Source organism: Meles meles, chromosome 6, assembly GCF_922984935.1.
Source record: "Meles meles chromosome 6, mMelMel3.1 paternal haplotype, whole genome shotgun sequence".
In the NCBI taxonomy this organism is placed as follows: Eukaryota; Metazoa; Chordata; class Mammalia; order Carnivora; family Mustelidae; genus Meles; species Meles meles.
This window is the reverse complement of record NC_060071.1, coordinates 7,539,997-7,556,578: the sequence shown is the minus strand read 5'-3', so window position 1 is coordinate 7,556,578 and position 16,582 is coordinate 7,539,997. Positions and strand designations below refer to the sequence as shown.

General features: G+C 52.9%; 1 protein-coding gene across 4 annotated transcripts in view; it reads right to left on the bottom strand.

Annotated features, from left to right (window-relative positions):
• The window catches only part of NTRK3 (neurotrophic receptor tyrosine kinase 3), a 387,271-nt gene that overhangs the window by 291,873 nt on the left and 78,816 nt on the right, over positions 1–16,582 (bottom strand). For all 4 annotated transcript variants that reach the window (XM_046008586.1, XM_046008582.1, XM_046008584.1 and 1 more), the window contains exons 2-3: positions 13,504–13,578; positions 12,761–12,832 (exon numbers count right to left, since the gene is read on the bottom strand). In XM_046008586.1, the coding sequence (XP_045864542.1) occupies positions 12,761–12,832; positions 13,504–13,578 (147 nt within the window). The remainder of the gene's footprint in view (positions 1–12,760; positions 12,833–13,503; positions 13,579–16,582) is intronic.

The following is a 16,582-nucleotide window of genomic DNA, read 5'->3' as shown; positions in this document are numbered from 1 at the left end:
CAACCTGAAACGGATACCCCAGTTGGAAGGCCCAGAAGCCCACTGGAAAGGGCAGAGGACTACAGCAGGTCCCAAGAGACAAAGGGGTTAACCTGGGCAGAGCAGAGACTTTCACAGACCCATCAGGGAAAAAACCAGGGAGAGAGAGACACGAGACTGCCAGTCTGCTAAGGAATGAAGAGGAACGAAAATTAATGATGACACCAAAATAGCCACGAGACTAACCTCATTTTCTAAATCTGTCCTTAACAAGAAAAATGAAGAAAAGAGATGTGGACAAATGGAAAGTAATGAAGCCAGCCTTAGGGGAGGGCGTGTGGGGTTGAGAGGGGGAGAAAGAAAATCTACGAAGAAAAATCAAGGCTGGAAAAATATGGGTGCACAGTCTAATCCCCAAGGCTGGGAGCCGCTGAGACCAGAGTGTTTACTCAGCATTAGACAGAGCTTTTGGAAAGCTGACAAGGTTACAAGAAAACTCCTAAAATTCAGCGCAGCGGATCCTAGAGATACCTGAAATTAAACAGAGCACAGACTCAGTGCAGAACAGGGGGCTTCGATGAAGAGAATTGCACAGCCTCGCAAACACTCTGGGTGACCGGCAAGGTACGCGGCCACACCTTCTGGGTCATGGCGGGTCTGCCCTGGGTGGATGAGGGGGGCCATCCACAAAACAAAGTCAACAGAAAGAAATGATCAGGGAGGACATCCTTAATCCCAGGACCACAGGGAGTCTTCAGGAGAGACACAAATGGACAAGAAAGAAGAAACTCAATTTAGGAAGCTGGCCACCTGCCTCCCTAAGGGAACAAGACATAAATCCTTTCCGGGGTTCCAGAAAGGCCGTCACCCAGAGACGGAGGGTGTGACATGACTATAAGTGGGAAACAGCGGACGCATGAGCGAAGGCTAAGCAATTCGAGGTGGAAATTCCTGAGTTTGGTGAGTTCCAGGATACAAAACCCATCTGGGTTCAACAGAAGCGGGAAGCACCCATTTGAAAGAGGGAATAACAAAGACCCTGCGTGGTGTCCTCAGACGCTGCCCAGGTCGGACTGTGGGAGGAAGACCCAGGAGACCTACAGAATTAACAGCACTCGATGGCACAAGGAGACGACAGGGTTGAAGCTACACACGCCTCAGCACCAAATTATGAGCTGGTAAGGCGGACCTTAGAGCTCACCGAATCCGGTGCATATCCCTCCACTCCTACCCCCAGACTAGGTAGTGGGCTCTGGCACCCACAAACACCGTCTTTCCTGGGGGCCCGGGGCCAATGACAGCCAGGCCAGGGCCAGGCAAGTTTGCCTCATGCTCTCTGGGAACGGACAGATGGAAAGCCGGGCAGGCACACGTCGTAAGCGTGGGTTCGTCCCGACCTGTTCAATCAAGCAGGCTCCATTCTCTTCAGTGAACACCCACTCCGTGTGACCCTCGGGCTGACGGCCCCAAGGGCCAGCCCAGGTCCTGCCCACCTGCTTAGACCCTGCTGACGACTAGGTGTAGAGGGGACTTGGTTTCGGGCACCCCCTTAGTATTCTCCCACGGTCCTTCTCCCAGAGGAGCCCCATTCTGAGAAGTGCCACCTTCCAGCTGGTTCTAGAGACCTGACGCCTGTCCAGGCTGGACCTGCGGGGGCCACAGACGAGGGGTGCGAGGGTGGAGTTATTGAGAGGACGGGCTCTGGGGCTCCGGAGGCAGCCCACTACGGCTGGACTCAGTCTCTGCCACTTAGGAGCCACAGAAACTCGGGCAAGTCAGTAACCACTTTGTGCCTCAAATTTCCCATCTATAAAATGGAGACAACAAACCTCGTTCGCCTGCTATCATGAAGGTAAAATGCCGTATAAAGTGCGCAGACCCATGCCCGGCCTGGAGGTAGTGCTTTGTCGATGCTGAGCCTGTGGAACTGGAGTGCCTGCCCCTGCAGGGAGGCGGCAGGGAAAGGAAGGCCAAAATAAGCCGACCAGAGCTTTCCTCTGGCCCTGCTCCTCAATGACCCCAGGTGCCACCTTTCTTTTTTTTTTTTTTTAGATTTTTTTATTTTTATTTATTTGACAGATAGAGATCACAAGTAGGGAGAGAGGCAGGCAGAGAGAGAGAGAGGAGGAAGCAGGCTCCCTGCCAAGCAGAGAGCCCAATGCGGGGCTCGATCCCAGGACCCTGGGATCATGACCTGAGCGAAAGGCAGAGGCTTTAACCCACTGAGCCACCCAGGCGCCCCAGGTGCCACCTTTCTTTCAAGAATTTCCCAAAATGCTGAGGCCGGGTCTGGGCCATTTATAACACCACCTCAGTTTATAGATGTAGAAACAGACCAGGTGGGCTAAGCAGCTCACCCAAGGTCAGGGAAGAATGCGGAGAAAGAGCAGAGTAGGTGCAAGCTGGGGTCACTCCGCTGAGAGCCCAAGGGCACCTGTGACGAATGACAGCCATCCAGGTTCAAGCTGCTCCCCACGCTCGTGTGAACCTGAACTTCAGATCCCCTCCTCTCCTGGCCACCACCCAGACACACTCAGGCATACAGTCCCGACTCAGGTTCCCAGATCCTCAGATCTGCGAAAACCCTACTCCGCTGACAAATGTATCCATTTCCAAATCCTCTTCCCTTGGAACTCTCACAGGTGCCCCGCTGGACAGGCCCCATAGCCTGGGACCATGAACGTGTGTCTCAATGGATCTGGGAGGGATTCTAGGTACGGAAGGCATTATACTGATGCCTCAGTGAGGGGACAGCCCCTGTGCCATTAGCACCCATGGCCACCCATCCAAGCCCCCCGCCCCACCAACGCTGCCTGCTCCATGAGCCTCTGAGGCACTCCAGCCCCCTCTGCTCGACAGTCACACTTAGAGTGCAAGTCAGCGGCCCCTCTGCCACCTTGCTCTGGAACACTGGAGAGGGTCAGTTTTCTGTGCAGAGTGTCCGAGGTGTGAGTCCGGTCCCATCTCTAATAAAGAGTCACCAGGACGTCCGATTTACTTCTTTATACATATCAGTTCGAGAAGGTTCAAAGCCATCGTGACAACAGAATCCGCCTCCCTTGTGTCTGAGACCCCTTCTTGAGGAAGGACAGAGAGGAAGAGAATGATGGCTACGTACTGAGAGGTCCACACTCCTGGCAGCCCACCCACCCGCATGCGGGCAACAGCCCCCCCTCATCCCTGGCTTATCTGTTTCCTGTCTCCCTACAGCAAAAGTTTGTTTCTCTCTCCTCCTGCATATGTCCACAGAAGGTCAGCTGTGGCTTTGCCCCATCCTCTCCCCAGCGAGACTCAGGCTAATGAAGCAGCCTCCGTCTAGAACATTCACATCCTCTGTCCTGTGGCAGAGGGCAAAGAGACATATGGGACCCCCCACACAGGCTCTAAGAGCTTCTGCTGGAGCAGGACATGGAACACACACATACACACATACCTCCCACATATGCACACACACATGCACAAAGATGAGCGTTCATCACTTTTAGTGATGTGCAATTCACACACCGTACAATCACCCATTTGAACTGTCCAATTCCATGTTTCCTGGCATCTTCACAGGGTTGTGCAACCAACACCATAATCAGTTTGGGAACATTTTTCATCACCCCAAAAAGAAACCCCATACCATACCCAGTCTATTCTCCACTTATCTTAAGCACAGGGGAGATTATAAATTACGAAGACATTCTTTCATGCCTATGAAAATGTACCGTAATATAAGTCTCATTTGTCACTCTAGGAGTTTCCAATGGCTGTGACCTGCTAGGTACAAAGTACACATCACAGTGACCACACACCTCTTTCTAGAATATCCTTGGACAGGTTCTTAATTCAGGGTCCAATGGAAGTCTATAAATCCCCGAAATGCATGAGAAATGGTGTGTGTGTCTGTGGTCGGGGGGATTTTCAGAGGACCAATTGTATAGCTTTAACCACAGTCTCAAAAAAAAAAAAAAAGATTAGGAGCCACTGTCCTGACTATACCAAAATCTCATATTCCCCAAATAGACTTTTTTTCCTTAAGACTTATTTATTTGAGAGAGAGAGCATGTGTACGCATGAGCACGCAGGGGGAGGGGGAGAGAGAATCCCAAGGAAACTCTGTGCCGAGTGCGGAGCCCCTCGGGGAGCCCACGCGGGGCTCGATCCCACGACCATAAGATCATGACCTGAGCCAAAACCAAGAGGCGGACGTTCAACGGACTGAGCCACCCAGACACCCCGGGTGGAACCATGTCTTGTACATGATAAACCCCCACCGCCTGCAGCACCTTGAGGGACAGGAACACAGAAGAGTCTCATCCATACTCCTCTCCGTATTTATTCAGCTGCGTCCCAGGAGGGTGACTGTCACCATGTAACCTGAAGAAGGACAGTGGCAGCAGCTAACGTGTCACTGGGCTCCTCTTTGGGACCAGATCTTCTTCTCAGCGCTTCAAACACGTTAGTCCAGTGAGTCTTGCTAACAATCCTACTGTCCCCGTTTTCCACGTGAGGAGACTAAGGCACAGAGGTCCAGGTAGGGTGAGAACTTGCCCACGGTGGACACATGTCCGGGACGGAGCCAGAATTTAAAGTCAGGCAGTAGGCTACAAGAGCACATACTCATAACTCACAACTACTCATCCAAAGAACCAGGGGTGCCTGAGGGGCTCAGTCAGTTACGCATCTGACTCTTGATTTCAGCTCAGGTCAGGATCTCAGGGCTGTGAGATCGAACTCCGCACTGAGCCCCGCACTGAGCCCTGTATCAGGTTCCATGCTGGGCATGGAGTCTGCTTGCTGTTCTCTCCCTCTCCTTCTCTCTCCGTGTCTCCACCACCTCCCAACTTATGCACGTGCTCACTCGCTCTCTCTCACAAAAAAAAAAAAAAAAAAAAAAATGGTTGATGGGATTTCGTTAGCAGCAAGAGCTCAAGCTCGGGTCTGAGGAAACTTCTGAGCTGTCAGGGCTGGAGAGGCAGAGATCTCTAAGAGGCATGTTGCTTTCCTTGCACGTTTTCAGGCGACATTGCCGCAGAGTGGTGTTGTGATAGGACTGAACTTTTGTACGACTTGTAAGTTTTGTAGTATCAGCGTTATAATGTCAACGCTTTGCATATATTCTTTGCCCGTATATCCTTTCCTTTAAACACAACTGCAACGTTTTCTGCCGTGCACAGACCCTGGTCAGATGGGACCCAAGAACGGTCAACAGGGCAATATGATGGAAAGAACCTCAAACTGACACGACCAAGACCTGAGTTCTAGTCCCGGCTCAGCGGCTGCCCATGAGATCTTGGTCAGGATTCTCCTCTCCTCTAGAAATCTATCCTCTCGCCCACAGAATGACCAAGTCCGACTAGCCAACAAATAGCCAACAAATGACTGCGGACCACATGCCACGGGACAGGCATCGCTCTCTGTGCGGGGCTACATCGGCGAGCAAGACGAAGTCCCCGCTCTTGGGAAACTGACATTCTAGGAGAGGGTCAGGGTACGGACAATCAAACAAATAAGTAAAGGAAATAATTCCAGACAGTCCATAGTAACAAGGGCCGGGGACACAGTTCAGCCACATGGTGTTTAATTGGGTGACAGCTGCATGAGAAGTAAAGCCACTGAGGCCGGGTGGTCAGACAGACCTTGCTAAGAAGACAGTCCCCGGACACCTGGGTGGCTCAGTTGGTTAAGCAGCTGCCTTCGGCTCAGGTCATGATCCCAGCGTCCTGGGATTGAGTCCCACATCCGGCTCCTTGCTCGGTGGGGAGCCTGCTTCTCCCTCTGACTCTGCCTGCCTCTCTGTCTGCCTGTGCTCGCGCTCTCTCTCTCTCTAACAAATAAATAAATAAAATCTTCTAAAAAAGAGAAGAAGAAGAAGAAGACAGTCCCATCAGAAAGAACCATGAGAAGGAACCAACATGCAGAGAACTGGGTCCCGCAGACCAGCAAGTAAAAACCTCCAAGGGGAAGAATGAACGTGGCACATTCAAGGAACTGAAAGAGGGTTCATAAGGCTACAGCAGAGAGCAAGGGGGAAAGCACAGGGACAGGAGACAGAAAGATGAAAACCCAAGCTGCCTGAGTCTTGTGGCCGCAGCAAGGGGTTTCGCTTTATTGTAAGTAACGGGGATCTGATTGGAGGACTCTGAGCAGCAGAGTGACACAGTCAGATTTATGTGTTTAAAATACCACTCTGGCAATGGTGTTGGGAATGAAAGGTAGGGGACGAAAGGGAGAGGACAAAATGTAAGAAAGCCAGAGACACCAAGACGGTGTGTGGTGGGGGAGGGGACAAGAGACGCGGTGGGTACGAGATATCCGAAGGATTTGAATTAACTGATGGAAGGAGGGAGGAAGGCAGGCAAAGGGAAGAGAAAAGGCAAAAATGACTGGTAAGGTTTTGGCATGAGTGATCTGGCGGATGGTACCACTTACAAAAACAACAAACAGGGAGCCTGGGTGGCTCAGTGGGTTAAGCCTCTGCCTTCGGCTCAGATCATGATCTCAGGGTCCTGGGATCGAGCCCCGTATCGGGCTCTCTGCTCAGCGGGGAGCCTGCTTCCCCCTCTCTCTGCCTGCCTCTGTGCCTACTTGTGATCTCTGTCTGTCAAATAAATAAAATCTTTAAAAACAAAACAAAAACAAAAACAAACACCCAGGGAAACAGGTTTAGGGAGTGGAGGTAAACTGAAATCAAGAATTCTGTTTTGGGCCAAGTTAAGTGTGACCTGCATCAGAGCCACTCACACGGAGATATCAAGTAGGCAATTCGGAGGAGGTATTTTAGCATATGGACCTCAAAGGCAGGGATGAGGGCAGGGACAGGAATATGAATTTGGGGGGGTTAGCTCTAGAGCCCTTTCCAGCTTTAATTCCCTGCAATTCTGTGGAATCAGAGACCAAAGAGCAGGGAAGAAGTCATTAATGGGAGAAAAAATATACGGAGTCTTCCATAAAGCGCTATCCTAAGCACTTTCTAATCATCGTCTTTGTGGAGGCTCAGGCCAATCCCCTGAAGTAGGAGCTCTTATGGTCCCTTCAGAACTCATGGAGGTTCGGTATTTTGCCTAAGTAAGATGGGGAACCTTATCACACTAAGACACAGAGGATCCGAGATTCGAAGCTTGGCCTTTCTATCACCAAAGCCCACGTTGACTGTTAACTACACGGTGCTCAGTGGCTAAGTCCTCCACATGGAGCAAAGGAGGAAGGGCCCATGTGGAGAAGCAGTAAGGGGACAAGTGTGCCACTCATCAGTCCCTTCGGGACTTGGCAGAAAGTCTCAATGCCGAGGGAAGGGGCAGGCGGAGAGGCAAAGGTCTACCTTTAGTAGATAAAATATCTACTCATATCTACCCATTATCTTATCCCAGAATGGGGGGTGATCTCAAGGAGAAAAAGCACTCAGTGATTTACAAGACATAATAAAGCAGCGTCGCCATGCTTCTAACCCCATAACCTCAAAAGGAAAGTATTGCCTTCTCAGCTGAGTCCTACAATGGTAAAGTCTCGGCCACTTCCTCTTATCCGCCCACGCAGGGCTGCTGACTTTCTCCCCTTGTGAGCGTAACACAGTGGACACAATCATACTCAAATCAGGATACTCTCCCCCTGTTGCCCCCATCACACTCCCACATAGGTCAGCTCGGGCTGGCTCTCGCAAGCCGGAGATGAGCGTACCTCTGCTCGTGACAGAGAAGAGTAATGGTGTGGTGTCCAGAGCTCGGGAGAAAAAGCAAGAAATAGAATGCAAGAGAAATCTGACCACAACAACTCCAAGGGATTAAATAAAAATTCTTATGGCTTGCTGGAATCTCACACTGCATATTCTTGGAAATGAGCACGCCATAGGCAAATGCTAAGAATCTTTTATGATAAAGATACTCGGATTGTAATGTAACTGTTGTTATAGGATTTGACCTGAATGGGAGAAAAAACGAAACAGAGCGGTCTTTGAGGATGGATGGCGCTAAATTCCCAGGGGAAACAGCGGCTCTAATAAAACTTTAAAGACTCCCAACCCTCCCATAAGGAGTTCTTGTTGGAGAGCCAGAGAGACAGGGACAAACACGCGTGGACTATCGAACAGCGCACTGGCTTCAGAGGCCAAGGGATGAGAGCCCAGGTCCTGGCTGTTCCACTAACTGCTGTGTGAACTTGGGGGAAGCCAGTTATGATTTCTGAGCCTCAGTGTTCCCATCTATGGAATGGGGATGGAGGATTCCTAACCTAGAATACCGAGAGGAGAGATGTTTGCAAAAACACCACAGGCCTTGGGACATAGTAAGTTCTCAATCAACACTAGCCTTTCCTTCTTCTCTCCTGATACCAGCATTTTTTAGATTTTATTTCCTTATTTATTTAGAGGCAGGAGGGGCAGAAGAAGGGAAGGGGGGGAGAGAATCTGAAGCAGACACCATGCTGAGCACAGAGCCTGATGCTGGGCTCCATCTCACGACCCTGAGATCATGACTTGAGCTCAAAATCAGGAGTCGGACTCTTCACCCACTGAGCCACCTGGGCCCTGATACCGGCATTTTTCATGCAATTTTCTAACCATAATTTTTTTTTTAATGTTTTAATTGCTTCAGTGGAAAATACTGTGTCTTCTGGTCCACGAGGTATGGTGGGAAGATTCCTGGAAGTTCTACTTCTGCTCCTTATAAGTCAGAGCGTCTCGGGACCTGCCTCCTGGGCTGCCTCTCACACTCCCCCGCCAGGACGGTAACAAGAACAGAAGGAGACAATGTATGCGAAAGCACTTGGAAAACCCTGATGTGCTCTACAGAGGAAAGATCGTACCACCATGTTAGCACAGTTCATAGAGAGTCGTCTGTGTCATTCTGCCTATGGGGACCCCAGACTGTGGAGATCCGGCCTACGTGTGAGCCAACGCCGCAGAAAACCAACCCCGGAAGGGAAGAGATGAGCCAGCTAGAGAGGTCGGGCTGGGAAATTCAGCAAACAATCCGACTTCAGCTCTCCAATCAGATGGAAACAAAGGGTAAGCTCGTCGGCTGAACTGTTTTGGTCCTTCTGAAACTCACATTGTCGTGAAGGGTTCTTGAGCAAGGGGACTAAGTGGAGAGAATAGGGAATCCGTCAGGGTTTGCTTCTTGGTAGTCAAGGAAGGAAGACATGAGAGACTGCAGGGAGAAGTATTCCAGAGGCCGGAGAGGTGGACAGCACAGCAGAACAGGTCTATGATTCTTCCAGAATGAAGTCACGGTCAGAATCATCATCCAGGCCTACTGGTCCCCCCTCGTTGGTTCTATTATCATCCGCACAAATAGCAATGGTAGTTACCGTAATTATTAGCGACTGCCATTCCTGAACGCTGACCATTTACTGGGCACCGGGCTCACAGCTGTATCTGCCTCTGGTCACTTCACCTTCCCCACGTCCCCTCTGCAAAGGGGGCCCCATTATTGTACCCATTTTGCAGATTAGCAAATAGAGATTCCAATTGTCCACTTGGAACATCCTTCTCCTTAAGAATCCTTAATCCAAAAATCTTGAAGGTCAAAGAGAGGATCTAAAGGTCAAGGAGATTCCATTCTCTCAGACAGGCTCTCCCTTGCTGTGTATGAATCAAAACTTCTCTTCCTCACGCTCAGTAAAGCACAGAGAACACCAAAGCAGCCAAGAGAAGACGAGTCCGTCGCTCATAAACCTTGAAGATGGACACAAGAGCCCTCGTCCCCAGCCTCCCTCGTGACGGACAACTTGGCCTTAACATCACTGGTTCCTTTTCTGGCCCGACGAGGAAGCTGGCATGAGTAATGCGAGAGCAGCTTAGAAGTGGGGGACAGCCGAGCCAATCAGAACAATCCGGACAACCTAACACCAGTACAGGGGGTGATGATTTCACTTCCTGCTTCTTATTCTGTATAGAAGGGACAAGAAAAGTCTTCTCAACCATCACCCTAAAAAAAAAAAAGGAAAAAAGTAAAACGAAAAAGCCGCCAAGCCAGGGCTTGGCAATTAGTGTTGGAGTAAGTGATCATCTTGTGATTGCTCAGCTGCGGCCTGAAGACTCGTAACCGCATTTAGAGGACAGAAATAGAAGAGGCTGAGAGAGAGCAGAGAAACCTGGCCCATTTGCCAGGAGAAAGATGTCCTGAAGCTGCCGGGAAATTCACTCGGTTGGGATTGGGGGCGTGTCTTCGTTAAGCGGGAGAAGTTCATAAATAAACCCATCGATGAAGCCAGTGCTTACCCCTTGACCCCTTTGCTCCTCTGTGACCCTCAGACTCCCCGGGAAACCCCACGGAACCTAGGGGAGCCCCTGGACAGGTGCTGAATTTCTCCTTCCAAGCTGAGCATCCTAATGGCTCCTGATGTACAACCAGGCCCAAACTGGGGGTAGATTGATAGTAAACCGTCCTTCTTGCCAACAGCAACTACTTTGGCAAAAGCTGGCCCATGCTTCTGGGAGAAGACAGGGCCCAAGGTCACGGGCAGGTTCACAGCCATCAACAGAACAGACCCCCTCGGCCCCCTAAACCTTGAGAATCTCACAAAGCCTCACCAGCCTGTCACTGCCATCACCCCCCAGACCCCGGATCATCCCCAATGAGACGTGGGTCACAGCCTTCTTCTAGGACTTCAAGGGTAAGTCAAGGGAATATTGTAAGTCAAGGGAATGTTCCAGGACATTCCATTTCAGAAACACCTGTAACCCAAGACGTATCCCTGCTCCCACTTCTGCGGCCCAAAGAAACATGACGGATCCCAAAGCCCCATCGATTTCCCCAAGAGCTGCGGGTGACACCGTGCCTTGTAAGCCTCTAGGACACGAGCACCCAGCCACCGTCCTTGAGCAAAGGGGACAGAGCTTCTCCCATCTGACAGCGTCTCTCCCCCATGACCCTAGCCCACAAACTGGCCTTCCATGTGTCCTAGTCTACCCACGCAGCCGGGTCATTCGGCCTGTGGGGTTGAAGGGTTTTGTTTTTCATTGCCAAGCATTTAAAACTTGAGGGCTTTCCCCAGACCTTTAGCTCTTCTTTGAAAGAACAGTAAGTCTGGCAGCATGAGGCCCCACGTCCACCTAGCAGCGGTCAGCGCCTGCCCCTTCCGCAGGGGACATGCAGTCCCCAGACTCCACTGTCCCCACCTGACGGGCCAAGGGCGCTTAGCTCTGTGAACTGAGTTGGTGTGAAAAGAAAGACTCCTCAGAGGTCAGAAGATTCTTCCCCTGGGGTATTTTACGTTGAAATTCAAATCCCCGTAAAATAAACACCTGGAACATCTGGTCCAAGGCCCTCCTCTGGTCCCAGCCACACCTCCCGCTGCAGAGAACACACGCATGCTCTCACTACAGACGCTCACCTCGCGGAGACGGGGGCTACCACTGCATGACATGGTTGGAAGGGAGGGCTAAAGCGGAGACTTCGGGCCCTGGGCGAGGGCCTTACGGCGTGTGCCATTTCCAGATGGAGGAAAGGAGGTGTAGCGCAAAGAAGGGGGGCCATACTGATAAATGCACACACACAAACCCACACACACACCAAGCACGGAGCCTGAGAAAGCACACAGAGAACAGCGGGTGAGGCCAGGACCCGTGAGAAGAACCACTCCTCCCGCCACAGTCCTCCAGAAACCCTTCTCTCTCGCCCTCCCCTGCCGCCACTTTCTGAGAGCTTTCCCAGAGGGCTCCGCGTCTTCACAGGAGAGGCCCATCCAGCGGGCTGTCCTTCCGACGGCGAAGGCCGAGTGCCTCAGCCAGTACAACGGTCACACAGACAGAGGAAAGACTCACCGGCACATCGTTGCTCCATTTTTTTCACCCCAAATACAACAGACCCCCCCTCCCTCCCCACCTGGTCCCTGCAGAATCTCTCCTCTCTCAGGGACGGTGCCCAGTGGATGTCCAAGATGGCCACCATCCTGGAAGAAGGGGTGATCAGAAAGCAAGCGCCCACTGTGGGCACAGCGGGTTGACGTTCCCCATGACCAGCTCCCCCGGCTTCCTCTCCCATCCAAGTACTAACCAGGCCCGACCCTGCTTAGCTTCCGAGATCAGACGAGATCGGGCGCGTTCAGGGTGGTATGGCCGTAGACTCCCCCAGCTTCCTCTCAAGCCCGCCTTCTCCCCAGGACATAGCAGTCCTCCCACTGAACCTCAGAGTCCTCATGGAGAACAAGGTCTGGAGCGCAAGCAGCGAGCTCCTGTGAGTCTACCCCACAGGTGCAACACTGAGGAGGCCCCTCCGCCATCAGACATGGAAGGGAGGGGTAGGGGGTAGGGGAGAGAGGTACAGACAAGAATCCTACCCGGAGCCATGTGGCCTGGAACCTGTCCCAAACAAATCCGTGTGACCTCAGGTACAGGGGTCTCCATTCTCGGATCCGCTCTCCAGTGAACCCAGAACCTACTCAGACACGGTGCTTGGTCTGGCCCGGCCTTGCCTCTTCTGCCAACCGCACCCAGCAAACAGCGGCACACAGACACACACTTTGGGACCCAAAAATGGCCTCAGAGGTGTAGCATTCACATGCCGGACGAGAGGGATTTCCCATCACTAACACTCCCATAAAATCGCGAATGAACAGCGAACAACCCTGGGAGTCAGGAGGCTCTAAGCCCTGGTTTAGGCTCGTCCTTCTGACGGGAACCTTAGAGATGCTCAAATCCCAAACACTCATTTTTAAGAGGCAAAGTCTGAGGCCTGGGCACACAGTGACAAAGCCAGGCCTAGACCCCAGGTGGCCAGCTGGCTGCACTGCCCAGCGCCCTCCCTGCTGCCTGCCCCCCCCACCCTCTCCCTGCAGCCCAGGACCCAGCTCTGCTCACATGTAGCGCAAGTGGGGGTTCTTGGCAAAGGCTCTGGGCTGGATGCTCCGAAGTCCTGAGTTCTTGATGGTCCTGGAGAGAGAGAGAGAGACAGGGTCAGCAGAGCTTCTGGAGCTAAGGGACATCTGCTCCGGGCTGAGGCTCACAGGAGGTCATGGACCGCCAGCCGGGCCGCTGAACTGAACACAATCCCCATCACCAGCATCGCTGGGTGCCCTGCGGACGGCCTCTGGGCTCACCCCCCACAGGGACCTGGTGAGGGTTTGGGATGAGCTGGCAGCTGTCCTCTCCCCATCCTGGCAACAGGGTTCCTGCCCAAGAATCGGGCCCAGCGGCTACAGGGATGCAGCTGCCACTCCCTCCCCCACCCCAAGCCCCCCACGACCACTAGCGCTGAAGTCCCAGAGGAGGAGGAGTGGGCTGGGGGATCTTGCAGGCTACGGGGACTATTCATCAACCAGGGGGCTGAGGTGAGATCACTAGCCGAGAGGCCTGGGTTCAAGTCCTGCCCCGAATCCCTAACTACAGTTGAGACCACACAGCCCTCCAGTCTTCTGGGCTGAGGGGAAATGCGGGAGAGTGAGGAGGTGGCCTTTGAAGCCCCAAGCAGTCCCTTAGTGGGTGGTACCAGCTCTACTGAAAAAGGAACAGAGCAGGGAAGTGCGCAGGGCAGCCCAGGAGCAGCGGGTACCCCCCCCCGCCACCCACCACCCGTGGCCCCTCCCGTGGCCCCATGCACTCACAGCTTTTGGAGGCCGGTGTAGAGCTCCATGTCCACGGCATTCAGCGTGTGCAGACCTCGCCAGTTCTCTATGTGTCTGCAGGGGAGGAGGAAAGACAGGGCTCAGGTCGGCCAGGGTCCACAGGAAAGGTACTGTCTCTAGAGCTAGAGAGACCTGGGCTCGAATCCTGGATCGCCCACGTGCAAGCCAGGCCTTCTGCCACGTGGCCAAGTGTCCCCGAGCCTCTGTTTCTCCCTCCGCAAGCGGCCTCATGTACCACCCACCTGAGGAAATCGGCATGAGACCCAGAGCACCTGGCCCGGGGACCGCATTTAATGTCCCCTCTCTGCTCCAGAAAGCTCTCCTTTTTAAAGACTCGAAACCTAGCTTCCCCTTTGGTCTTCACAACTTAGCTTCCTTCCACTCGCTTTTCTTTTCCTTTTGGGGACTTCCTAAGGACAGCTCATTTTCTCAGCAGCCCAGGAAGGCAACACAAATGATGTGGGTTTGAAAAAGGACGAGTGGGAGGGTAGCCTGCCGGTGGGTATGGTTTTTAAGTGAAAAAGCTCAGAAGGAGCACACACCCACTTCAGGGGCCCCCAGGGTCCAGACACTGACCGCCCGGTTCGGGTGACCACAGCCCAACCCGCCTGGAGTTCAAGAACACGGATATAGCTTGATTGGGCAGAACCGAGTCCAGTAAGGAGGGGGCAGGCTGCGGACCAGGGAGGCACCGCGGTGTCACGGAAGGAAGGTGAGACTTAGGAGCCCAGCTCCGGCTTCAACTCTAGGACCTAAATACCAGCGGCTTTGAGCGAGAGCTCTGACCTCTCTGGGCCCCTTGTGTCTTCGTTTGCAAAGGGAGAGGCTTTCACTAGATCAGCAGCTTCTCTCCTTCCCATCACAAGGTCTCCGTTTAGAGCTTTCTCCCAAGACACCTCCTGTTTAAGGAGGCTGGTGTCAAGCAGGCACACTATACATTTATTAAGTAATAATTAATTTCTCTTCTAGGATTTTTTGATCGAAGATATAAATCACCATTCACCAGAGCTTTTGATCAACAGATAGAAACCAGCACGAACTCTCCCAGCGGATAATCGGGTCCGGCCCAAAGCAAAGGAACTCGAAAGTTCTATAAGCAGAGGAGCTGGCTTGTCCGAGGTTTGATTGCTGCCCTTTTTTTTTTTTTTTTTGGATATTGACAAAATGCCAGAGACAAAAAAACCTCCATTATAGCTCTTAGGGTCCTCAGGTTGAAAACTACTGATCTGTTAAGACCCTTCCCAACTCCAGAGCTGTGTGAGACGTTACCATTCCTCCGCATCTCTATCCCACGGAGCTCCCAGGGGCCTCAGGAGAAGGCCCTCTGCTGCCCACCGTGCCCTCCCGGGACCCGAGGCTCCCATCATCGCTGGTCGCTCCCCACCGATGTCAAAGTACCGTCTTCAGTCATCCCGCCACGCAGCTATCCGAGGCACACGAAGGCCAGGAAAGCGGCAGCCGCCTTCCCCAGACACCCCCTCCTTGGCCCTACCACACCCGTGGCTCTTCCATCTGCCACCGAGGGAAGCCGGAGCCAGGAAGGCCGCGGGGCGGTGGTGGCCAGGGCCCCTGGACGCATTTCAAAGCAACACAGTGACAAGGTATGTGGAGAATCCATTTTGTCCCACATTCTCTCGGGGCCCCCGCTGAGCAGCCAGACACACTGGCATCTGCTGGGGACAGGGACCAGGTGGCCAGGTCGGGACTGAATTCCAAGACCAAAGTCTTCTCCCTGGAAGCCTCTCAGCCCCGGGGTGGTTTGCTCTGTCTGGTCCTACCAGGGCAGGGCCCCTGGTATCATGTCAGGTGACAAGGATCACGCGGAGGAGTAAAATGACCTGTGCCCAGTGCCCCCCACGTGTGCTCACCGGGCCGGCGGTCCAGGCAAACCACCAATGAATGACACTATTCCTACAGACGACCGTTCATTCCCAGGAGCCCGACCCCAGACTAGGATCTGCTTCCAACAAGCATCTGTCGATCAATTGTTTAAGTCAATGAAATTGTTTTCCTTCGCCCCCATCAGAAGCCCAGAAACGTGTTTTTATTTATGGCTGAGTTGTCAATCATCGGTGTATTATACGGGTTTACCATTCTTAGCCCTCGCGTCCTGCTGGCCCCACGCTGACCCGCCCGACGTAGGCTCACTCGGAGACGCAGCGGGGCAATGAATGAACTCTTTGGTGCAAAGGGCTCCCTGGTCAAGAGACTCGGGCCCCTGCCTCCGCTGTTGGGTCTGAGGCTCCCCGCATGGGGGAAGAGTCTTTGCACAGCCGCGGTGCCATGGCGCGGTGAAGAGCCTGGGCTCTCCCGAGCCCGGTCGACAAGCTACATTCTGCAGGCCAAATCCAGTCCACCACCTGTCTTTGTACAGCCTGAGGGCTAAGAATAGTTTGTACATTTAAAAAAAAAAAAAATCAAAAGCAGAATCCTATTTTGTGACATGCGAAAATTATATGAAATTCAAATTTCGGTGTTCATATCCATTCAGTGACTGGTCTGTAGCTCCTCTTGTTGTACGAGGACGAAGCTGAGCTGAGGCAGCGCGGCAAGAGACCCGCCTTTTATAGAAGAAACTTGCCAGCCGCCTCCCCCCCCACCCCCTGCCTCCAGCCAGGCTGCTAGGACGCACATCCTGGCCCCCGTCGCTACCTTTGTCCACGTGTGACCCCGTCCAGGGGACCTCACCTGTCTATGCCTCAGTTTCCTCATCTGTCAGATGGGCTAATAAAATACCGACTCCCCCCCCAGGGTAAGAGTGACGCGAGACTTAAAAGGCCGGGGACAGAACGGCAGCTCGGGACACATAGTAAGTCCTCAGGGAGCGCGCGAGCCGGGACGGTTATTTTTAACCCGTGCTTTGCAGAAACTGAGCAGTCTTTTCTCAGTTTTCAAGCTAAAAATGGCATCGCGGTTCTGCTGGAAGTTGTCATTTCTCAGCAATCATTGATAAAAACTCCATGTGGCAGGCGCGTGGAGGGACAGTAAGCCTGTCGTTCGTGACCTCCAGGAAAACTGCTCGAGCAGAAATGAGGAACAGGTTCAGGGAACGCACAGC